Genomic DNA, 11,162 nt, shown 5'->3' with positions numbered 1-11,162 from the left:
CTTCTTTCACAGACCTATTTTTCCTACGTGAGTGCCTGAATAGCGTCGGGTATGGCGTCTTTAGCGCCCCCGAACCCGTCCAGGGGCATTTCCAGAAGGAGGCCGTTGCCCCATCCCCCAGGGTGACTGTCGTGGAGGCGCTGAAAAGAGCACTGTCATCGTCATCGCATGGCAGCTGCATGCCGTTCCATGGCCTTTGCGGACTTGTCCATGACAGCCATAGCCATCTTAGCCGGAGCGCTCTCGAGAAGCGATGCATATCCGGTACCCCTAGCCCACCGCTCTCCGTTGGGGAGCATACTATTGGCCAGCTAACTTTGCATTTCCCTCCGCTGATATCTTCTTCGTGTGCCCATAGGAAACGGCGCCTAACCTTGTCAATCTCGCTGAGGAATTTTTTGGGCGCTCTCAGGACAACTAGGGCGAAAGTTGGCAGCGCGGTGAGTACGCTGCGAACCAGGACCCGTCTCCCTGCGATGTTCATTAGCTTCCCTTTCCATCCTGCTAGCTTAGCCCTAATCCTATCTAGGATGAATTGAATGTGTACCAAACGGATCCTGTTAAGGGTGAGTGGTAGTCCTAGATACTTTATTGGGAAGCCTACCCTCTCCCCTTCGAAGGCTGCAAGCACAGCGTCGAGGTCTAGGTCTTCACAGCGTATTGCCGAGACAGTAGACTTGGCAGGGTTGATATGCAGACCCGTGGCATTTCCGAAGTCTCTTAGAATGCCCATAATCAACTCGATTTCTTCCTGTATGGGGTTTGCGAAGATGACGACATCATCCGCATAGAGGCTAAGCCGTAGCGAGATATCTCTGCCCGGCAGTGGCTGGAACATGTTCATCTCACTGGCCCTACACAGGAGCCTGTGCATGGTGTCGATGGCTAGGATGAATAAGAGGGGGGATAGCGGGTCTCCGTGTCGCAGGCCCCTTTTGTGCCAGATAGGTCTGCCCGCGGAGCCATTTAGCATTACCGTAGACGATGCAGAGCTAAGGAGTAGTGCTATCCAATCCCGCCATCTTGCTGGAAACCCTAGATGCTGCAGTAGTTCTAAGAGGTATTCCCAGGAGACGTTGTCGAAGGCTCTTGCGATGTCTAGCTTTAGCAGTAACGCGGGGGTCTTCTTTCTATGGAGAGATCTAACGACATTTTGTACATAGAGGAAGCTGTCTTGAGTTGACTTGGCACACAAGAAAGCTGATTGTGCTGGCGAGATTATGTTGTCGATGACCGTAGCTAGTCTTCTCGAGAGGACCTTAGCTATAAGCTTGGAGATCGAATGAATTAGACTTATCGGTCTGTAGTCCTGCACCTCGGAGGCTCCTTCCTTTTTTGGCAGCAGGACTATCGTGGCGGAGTTAAGCTTGGAGAAGTCTCCTCTAGTCAGGTGATAGAAGCTGTGAAAAGCCTGCATCACGTCCTCCTTAATTTGAGGCCAGCACGTTTTGAAGAAGATCCCCCTGAAACCATCCGGTCCCGGCGCCTTCTCCGAAGGTGATGCCTTGACCGCGTCCCACACTTCCCCTTCTGTGAAAGGGTTGTCCAAACCTCTCCCATGAACTGATGGTAGATCTAATGAAGCCCAGTCTATTGTGACGGTGCGGGTAGCTTTTTTCCTTAACCCCTCGTTGAAGTGCCTATAGATGACTTCTTCTTTGTGTTGGTGTGTCGTAGCTATGCCGTCACCAGCCTTTAAGGTGTGGATGAAGTTTTTCCGCCTCCTTGCTCTCATCTTGATGTGGAAGAATTTTGTTCCCGTGTCGCCCAGCCTTAGCCATGTAAGTCTAGATGCCTGTCGCCGTCGTGCACGCTCGACCGCGGCTAGGCCGCGGCTAGGCCGAGCATACGTAACTTGAGTAGCTTTCGAAGATCAAACTCTGCGTCTGAAAGACGCCTGTTCTCTTGTGCTACGTCAAACCTAAGGACTAATTCTGCCGCCATGTGGAATTGTAGTTTTGCATCGCTGAAGAAGGAATTCCTCCAAATCTTCAGGTCCCGTGCAGTGCGCGTCATTTTGGTGAGGAGACGACGGAAAGCGCAGGTAGACTGCACTGGTCTATTCCAAGCCCGTTCAACCGTGTCGTGGAACCGCGGGAACCTAGGCCAGAAATTTTCAAATTTGAACATGGCTGGGCGTGGAGTTGCTGATGTGTCAGTGAGTACTAGCAGGCAGTGATCAGAGGTGGCCGTGGATGCCGCATGCAGTGACGCCGAGGGGAATCGGCATTCCCATGGAAGGTTGAAGAAGAACTTGTCTATGCTTACTAGCGTCGGGTTTTGTCGCTCGTTGCTCCACGTGTAGCGGCGGTTTGTACATCTAATTTCCTTCAACCCGGCAGTGTCGATGGCCTGCCTGAATTTGCACATGAGCCTCTGGTTGAGGTTTACGTTATTTTTATCCCTAGCCTCGTAGAACAGGTTGAAATCGCCGTTTATAAGCCACGGCTCCGCAGGCGGTGGCGTAGAGAATGATAGCTCGCGGAGGAACGCCTCCTTCCCGGCGTCGTCCGTTGGTCCATAGACCGAGGATAGCCAGAAAGGCTGGCTCTGTCCTAGCAGGGTGACCTTGGCAGTGATAGCAAAAATTCCTACCGCATGCGAAACTATTGTAGCGAGCTCTCTATTCCATAGGATTGCCGCCCCGCGGCTCGTGCCGATCGCCGGTAGTGCGATGCATTCTGTGAGTTGGGTTCCTCCTATCTCCTGCACTAGTTGCGGTGTCCATGCGTCTATCTTCGTCTCCTGGAGGCACAAAATTGATGCTCGCAATGATTTTGCCATCTCACACACTGATGCCCTCTTTGCTGGTTGGTTTAGTCCTCTTACGTTCCAGCACATGATCGGTAGTAGTTTGTCACTCATGGGGAAAACTAACAAATCTCCGGTGACTACATCTATTTGGCATTGGGCCCAGAACAAACACCTCCAACATAACCGGGGATCGCCGTCGCCCACCAATAGGCCTCAAGCTACGACGGCGATAGGATACGGCCTCGCTAACCTTACACAAAGAAATGAAACCTAGCTCTAACCGGCTGTCCGCCGGTCGCCACCAGAAAAGTACAAAGTTAACTCTTAACATAACTAGACTACGACCTTCTCGGCCACTATGTCAGGGCCGGCCATGCGAGCCATGACCGTCAGGGCCTCCCCGTCGAGGCGGATGAGCTTGACGATGACCGCAATGTCTTTGTCCGAGAGAGGCTCATCGAAGCGTCGAATAAGGGCCTTTGCTACGTCCTCAGTCATCTTTTCCTTCGATCCTAGCAGCCCTAGCTCCTTCACGAGACGGAGGGACTAAGACCATTTGACCATGCAAAGAGTAAAGAACCGCCAAGTTTGGAGTTTCCTCGGGCTGCCGTTAGTACATTGACTCGTTTGTCGTACACGATACCGCGCGAGTGATACATGGCTCATTTCGCGTAAAAGTAAGGCGAGGAAAGAGGGAGGTTCTCTATGCGGCGCCTAGTGGAAAGCCAAGCCGCTGGCCGTCACGACGGGAGAGGTCAAACAAGATTCTCCGTGTCTTCGGTATAGTAGTAGTACTACAATGAATTACCATCACTCAGATGGCACCCTCCAGCACCACAGATTCTCTCGGCCCAGTGCCTGGCCACGAGTAGTAGTTGGTGACTGGTATCGGCAAAGCTTAACGAGATCTGGCACCGATTTAGTTAAGCCCAAGCTGAGATGCTTAATAACCCACCCTGCACGGTTGTGCTGCTTCAGTCCTATTCCTATGCACGCAGAACACTTGCAGCTGGTGCATCGATTCAGCATTCGTCCTCCTGTTTTTATTTTGAAAACGATTCAAAATACTCCGATGGAGAGATAAGTGGCCCGCAAAACGCCATCGCTTTCTTCCCAAACATTTTTCGACGCGAGAGCAGCTTTGACACACCCACGCCCAGTGAGTTGGCTTGGCTATATATAAAACACCCCAAGAAACAGAGCCACGGGGCAAGGGAGCTGTCGCCCCTCCCCTACCTCGGCTCAAAATAACCCACGCCGCCTCAAACTCGAACTCGAGCCCGTCGGAGAAGCTCCTCCTCGCCCACCGTCGCTCTGATCGGATCCATCGTCATGTCTCCGGTGGTCGTCGACCCATCCATGGCCTCGGCGTGGGGTCTTTGATCCGAGGGACGTCGGCACGGACGATCGACGGCGCGCCTCCCCTCCACCGCAGGTAAGGCTGATGCTCCTCCCTACCTCTTTACTTCGATCGATCGGATGAAGCTCAAAACGTTTTTATTCTTATTTGCCGTGAACTTGGTGCTTCGAGTCGCCGCCGATCGCCGCGGCCAGAACCACATGCGCCTTCTTGCTACTTCTTCTTGATACCCCACTTCGTTCTTGTTCCTATAATAGGATCGTATGAGTAGCTCAAACGCGTATTTCTTGCCGAAGCTGAGCCGCGCTGGAGTCTTTCACTGGAATCGCATGGTGGTAAATTCAGAGCGGTGAAAATATGTTGGCATCCTAGGGGGAGAAAGCACGAGGCGTGGCAGATTTGACCAGTAATATTCCTAGCACCATGGCTGCCAAAAACTCCAAAGGGTAATGGAGTAACTGCTGCTATTTTCACATGCAACAAAGCGAGAGACGCACATGCAGCTCTTAAATGCCCAGTAGGGGGTACAGCAGTACGTACCAGCTGAAGTAGGAGTAGAGCTTGTCGAGTAGCTAGCCCGAGCACATTGTTATTATCATCATTTCACGCAGCCGCGCAAGAAAAAGAATATGCAATCGCCTCGGCAAATGTGATATCCTCGGAGATCTAGCCACCGCTCTGAAACGATGGCAGGGCTGCTGCACACACCCATGCACGCACAGGAGTCAGGAAACCTCGGCTCCGTAGTGCTGACACGAGCTATGCGGCGATCGACGGTGCGAGCGTTAAACTCGTCGGTAGTAAGAAAGAGTTTATGTACGTATGGTATGGATGCATCTGTGTCATCTTTCCATCTCCATCTCTAGGGAATGGTCGAGTTCATCTCTCGGGAGTGGTTGAGTTCCCCGGGTGATTGGCTTGGACTGGCCATGCTTGCATAGCCTCGCCTATTTCCTACGCCGCCAACGCGTAGCAGAATCTTTCCTTCTCTTTCACGACGGCAGTAGGCCAACGCATATACACGGATATACTCTACCCCATACCATTAAGAATTCCTGAAATGAAACTTTAGTAGTACAATGCCTTTTCCCAAAGAAACCACTCTATACAAGTATAGTTGTAGTATATAGATGTGCGTGTGCATTGCTTTCGGACAAACCACACCCATAAAAATAGGATACGCGCAAGTAGCTTGTCACGTACTCCTACGTGCCAAATATCCAATCCATTGCTGAGAAGAGATCACAAGAATTTCGGATGACACAGCTATGAAATTTTCGGACGGCGAAGCTTTTGCCGCTTCCAAATCATGCCACCCTTTTTGGTAGATTATGTCCTAACAAATGCTAAATAGTAAAATAGGAGACCTGTCACCGCTCATGTATGTCGTAGTATATATATATACAGGATTGGAGTTTTTGATGATGGAGACGGCTTCTTTCAACACAGAAAGCTACTGACTGTTTCAAACTAAAATAAAAAAACTCAACGAGCGGCCGGTGGACCAAAGCCATGCCAGTTTGTGCTAGTACTAAAAACTAAACCGACGTCATTAAATAGAACAATTCAGGTTGCTTTTGCTTAACCACCGGACCGGACGTACATTAAACATGAATGAAGCGTGCAAACTTGGTCGTGCCAATAATCACCATAGCTGCAATAATTCGGCGACAAGGACACATCAGGGTTTTGCACTGCACCATATTTAAATCGTCGTCTGATGCGCACCACAGTGCGGCTGATGGCGACCCTCATCAGTTGGGCCACAGAGTACTACGAGGTACTTATGATAATGATAGTAGTATCATCTTGTAGCGCTTTAGGTGTACTTGGAAGCTGTTACCGCTTGGTTGATGATGTTTTGGGCGCTCAATCATGCGGAGACAAAGCACAACATAGTGTATCAGATATTGATACCGAGATTCCTCCTGGTCCGACATGTTCCATCCATGCAAGCCACTCAGGACACGTAGTACGCGGTACTGCCTCCAGCTCAGCAGCCTCGTCGTCCAATCATCAATAATGAAACGGAGGAAACAAAGTGTGTAAGAAAAAAAAGCTAGGGCATTATTTGGACCCGTCTTTATCATCATCTGGTGTACTTGTCACGAACAAAGCAGGCCTATCCAATCCAGTCCAGCAGCAGCCAAGTCCAGGGACCCCCCATGCCTTTCAATGGCTGGTATCTGTGCCATCCGAGTAAAGAGTCGTAGCTAAAGGCCGGCCCACACACACGCGGAGCTGCAGGCAGGAATCGGGCAAGAGATCCATGGCGCGTCCGCCGCTGATGCCTGCTACAGTTTCCGGCTGTACCCCGTCCGACGTGTCTGCACAGTAGCCAGACCGGAATGTACTCCACGCACGCACCGCAGGCACTCCTACCTCCCTCCCCGCGCAAAAGCGAAAGCCACGCCACGCCACCACAATTCTCCTCTTTTTGAAACTCACCAGGCAGTTGTAGGTAGGATATGTACTGTACTGTGTGTACATGTATGCCTACTTGTCTGGTATACTGCTTGGCTTTTGCCTAGACTAGGAGGTATCTCCCGTCCCTTCTCTTCTGTCCTCACCGATCGACTTCTCGACTGCCTGCTTGCCGGGATTTATGTTTATTTCTTTAATTTTGAGCGGTGGATTCAGTTTATTGGTAGCTTGTAGTAGTTGTAGTTGCTGCTTGATCATGTAGTTTAGGGGCCATTTGTATATTTAGCGAGGCCATTTGCTGACGGGCCCTTGCCATCTGCCAAACTTTGGCTTTCTATTTCGGGGGGGCGTTTGCGGGCGCATTTACTGGCATGTGTCCGTGTCCAGAGGCTTAATTTACAGCATGTGCCTGTCTACATTGCCACTTTGCTCGCCACTGTGCTCAAAACCATCCACCTTTTATTTCTTCCCAACCAAACGTAGCGCCACCGCTCGGCTCTCGCGCGAAGAAAAGAAAAAAACCCGTTTCAATCTGCCACAAGTATGAGTATGCTCTCGTGATGCCATGACCATGTCGGCCGTCGCCTTGCTCACCTCTCGCATTTCTCACAATGGACAGGCATGACGCGTTGACCGGTGGGAGCGGCCGGGGGCGCTGCGCTGGCTCGATGTCGCGGCGCCACGGACGGTTCCACCACCGCGGCGGCGACGGCGGCGGCCAAGGCGCGGCGCCGGCCGTGGTCGACCACGCGGACTGCACCGCGCAGTCGTGCCGGTCGTGCGTGGCGGTGTCGCTGGCGGACTGCATCGCGCTCGGCTGCTGCCCCTGCGCGGTCGTCAGCCTGCTGGGGCTGGCGCTGGTCAAGGCCCCGCTCGCCCTAGGCCGCCGCTGCGTGCAGCGCCTGCGCCGGCGGCATGGAAAGCTGCAGCACAAGAAGCGCGTGCGCGACATGGACCTTGCCGGCGGCCGCCCTAGCCCCAGCCCCAAGTGTGCGGGCGGGGGCGGCCACCGGGAGCCTGGTCCTGGCGAGGCCGCATCAAAAGGCGGCGACGACGTGGCGACGGCGGCGTGTCAGGGTCAGGGCGCGGACGCCAGCGAGGAGGAAAGGGTGTGGCTGGAGATGTACCAGGTGGGGCAGTGGGGGTTCGGCCGCTTGTCCTTCTCTGTGAACCCGCCTCCGAGGGCCGGCCGCAACGCCGACGGCGACGGCTGCGAAAGCGACGTGTGAGATGGCCACCGCACCGACACCGTCCGTCCGCACCGGCGATGCTTTTTCCGTACCGTCTGTCCATGTCGCCGCGGCGGCGACAAACCAACAGAATTCCATCGTGCTGGCTGGCCGGCATTCGAATTTCTCCGGCCAAAAGCTTCGGGGGAGCAGAGCACCGAGAAATGCTTTCCATGGCTCGCCGATTTCCAGCAGATGATCCAACGCAAAATTTGTTGGGGATGATCAGGAGAAGCGGCAGCATGGCGTCTTGCTCGCCGTGCCCACAACTAGAACAGCTCCATGCACAATGGTTGGCTCCTGCCTTGTCAAGTGTTCATTCTTTCTTCTGTGTCTATGGGGGTTTGGGGAGCTCGATTTGTACTCATGAGCTGTACATAATTTGTGCCTTGGAGGTCTAGATTTTGCCATTTGGGAATCCCCTCCCTGTATATATTCCGGGAAAAGTTCAAAGTTCTGATTCATATGTGGGATTACTCTTGTTAATTATGTTTCTGGAATTGCTCCTCACAGAGCTGATGTATAGACTTGGCATCATCTGAGTAATGGAGCTCGGAAGAGCCTCGCTGTTTATCTAAAAAAATAATATGTGGAATTGTTGGAATAAATCCGACCCATACCGTCAATCAACCGAGGACCAAGCAATCACATGAGCACGACACCGAGATTTGTTAACGAGGTTCATCGATATGGCTACATTCCCGGGGCATTGACTACGGGCGCTCCTCCTCGTAACACCGTCACAATACCACATCCTGGTCGTCCTGGGCACCGGCACACGCCGCCGGCTCCCCCTGCACGCCCGTGCTATTATGTTGGCATAGGTTACATCATGTGTCTACCCCCCGCTATATATGAGAGGCCTAGGATACAAGTGTCCTATTAGGACACGACTCCATATCCTGTCTAAACACAATACTACTACAAGTCCAACTGTAACCTACCTTGTACATAATATTCGACACAACTCTAACAAACTCCACCTTGGCGAATATTCTCCACCACCTTGAATTCGTTTGTGCGTCAAACTTTCATGTACATTGGACTTGAGCTTATCCATGAGCACCGCTGCTACTCCAAAGACTCCATGTGACTCCACCTTGCAACTTGTAGTTCCTTCTCGTCTTCTTCACAGTCAACCCTCGAGCAAAGTTAAGTTCCTTATTACCCTACTTTGTGCTTCCAACTTCCGGGGTATCCGTTCAACGCCATTACACACTGATCACTGACCTGCGTGAAAGTAAACAACCCACATATTGAATGCCACATATAAGAGTTATCTGAACTCAACATCCTTGCTCTTTCTTGACCGTCCGTCTGAAACTTAAAGGAATTTCACCGTCGCCTTGTGTCACCCTGAGTCAAATTCGCAGTTGTCTCACCACATGTATGACCACCAAACCCCTGGCCCGTCTTCATGCCCCGTGTGTACCGCACGTCTCTCCGCTATTATCGCGTCGAGCCTCCGCTGTCCCGGTCGAGTCTCAAGGGTCGCGAACCCACACCACGCAACCCCCACTGCAGAGTACCACCGATCATCACCAACCGATGACGAGTTTCACGCTTCCATCGGACCACCGGGCTCCGGTCCTAATTGCGTGTCACTCGCTTTTTTCCCGCTGAATAGGCTGCGATTCTCCGGATCCTTACACCGTAGCCCCTCAATACAGCTCCACCTTCAACATGACTCCATGGTAGATGATCAGTCCACCCCACGCCCCGTTGATTTCAAGCTCCGTGTGTACACCATCTTGAATCAACCCGGCGCCATAGTCTTGTCGAAGCCACACAAGCCCTCGGGCCTGCGCCGTGTGTTTCCATACCCAGAAGTCGGTCACCATCAGCATCACGCCCCTATGTCGTCGTCGTCGATCCCACCACCGTCTTCTTTACCAACCGACTTGCGTCGATCCGTCAGACTGTCCAGTCCGACCCAGCCGAACTCGTTCGACTATGCGACACGCTCCAGGCTCACAAATCATCTTCCGCGAATCTCCATCCACCATAGCCATCTTAGCTGGCTTGACTTCTTGCAATAACGCCTTCAAGCATCCCTCTTGTGCTAACAAATCTTTCACTCTTGTCTGCCATAACCCAAGGTTTTCAGTTTACACAAACTTCTCCACCTCAAACCTAGTGTCCGTTGACACCATGGTTCTTCGTACAGCTGACCCTGCGAAAAATTAACCGAGCTCACGATGCCCAAAGTACACGAACCAAAGCTCTGCGTACTAATAGCAAACCAACCAAAACATACTTGGCCATCACGTCACGTGTAGTAGCTCCCCGTCTTGGCTCAATCCAATGATGGCTAATTGTTTTGTCAACCCTCCAGCTAATTCCTGGTGGATGCAACACGTGGTGTTCTTCTCCTTCTGTCCGAATTGATCTGGGCTTGCCTTGCGTGTCATGGGTGAAGACTCGGTCTCCTTTTTCTCAAAAAACAAATCTCGTGAAGCAATCGAACTAGCCATCTCTTTCCATGCCTAGCCAGCTCTTTCCACCAGCACAACACATGCACGCACCAGCCCACCGCGCGCACGGCTTCCGCTGGCTGACCTGCCATGCGCGTCTGTACGCTCGTGCCGGAGGTGCCTTGCTGCCACAACATGCACACGAGCCTTCCGCCGATCTGACGCCTGCTGCAACTGCTAATTTCCGATCTCGCCGAGAACCACGCCGCAGACGGCTGCATCTCAACTCAATCCTTCCTCTGAATCAACATCCGTAGCCTCCGAATAACCTAGCTCATGATACCACTTGTTACGCAATCCCGGGTCCGCTAACACCAGCATTTCTGACCCACATGCGTCAACAGGCCCACCGGAAAGCAACACCGACTTATGACAGGCCTTGGCCCTCTCCCCCCAAAAGACTAGCATGTTAGGAGGGGACACCATCATCCTTATAAGTCGTGTTACTTCTCCTCTCACAACCGATGTGGGACTAAACCCAACAATCTCCCCCTCACACATCGGTCACCCATGGGCCCGCTAACACCAGCGTTCCAGCCCATCTACCATGACCGACGACCCGTGAGTCCACCGAGATTTATTCCGGACACCTGGGCTCTGATGCCATTTGTTGGAATAAATCCGAGGCACACCGTCAATCAACCGAGGAGCAAGCAATCACATGAGCACGACACCGAGATTTGTTAACGAGGTTCACCGATATGGGTACATCTCCGGGGCATGACTACGGGCGCTCCTCCCCGTGACACCGTCACAATACCGCATCCTGGTCGTCTTGGGCGCCGACACACGCCGCCGGCTCCCCCTGCACGCATGTGCTATTCTGTTGGCATAGGTTACATCGTGTGTCTACCCCCGCTATATATGAGAGGCCTAGGATACAAGTGTCCTATTAGGACACGGCTCCATATCCTGTCTAAA

General features: G+C 52.6%; 1 protein-coding gene across 1 annotated transcript; it reads left to right on the top strand.

The window, feature by feature from the left end:
• The first annotated feature begins 3,752 nt into the window (after positions 1 to 3,752).
• Positions 3,753 to 8,231, top strand: LOC123440066. The gene is made up of 2 exons (XM_045116656.1): positions 3,753 to 4,189; positions 7,158 to 8,231. The coding sequence occupies exon 2, from the start codon at positions 7,207 to 7,209 to the stop codon at positions 7,765 to 7,767; it is 561 nt and encodes a 186-aa protein (XP_044972591.1). The 5' UTR covers positions 3,753 to 4,189; positions 7,158 to 7,206; the 3' UTR covers positions 7,768 to 8,231.
• The last annotated feature ends 2,931 nt before the right edge of the window (positions 8,232 to 11,162 follow it).

Source organism: Hordeum vulgare, chromosome 3H (assembly GCF_904849725.1).
Source record: "Hordeum vulgare subsp. vulgare chromosome 3H, MorexV3_pseudomolecules_assembly, whole genome shotgun sequence".
In the NCBI taxonomy this organism is placed as follows: Eukaryota; Viridiplantae; Streptophyta; class Magnoliopsida; order Poales; family Poaceae; genus Hordeum; species Hordeum vulgare.
Note: the sequence above shows the minus strand (reverse complement) of the source record. Positions and strands in the feature narration are given on the sequence as shown.

Excerpts from the sequence above, each read along its gene's own strand:
- LOC123440066 (XM_045116656.1), top strand. The coding sequence starts at position 7,207 with ATGTCGCGGCGCCACGGACGGTTCCACCACCGCGGCGGCGACGGCGGC.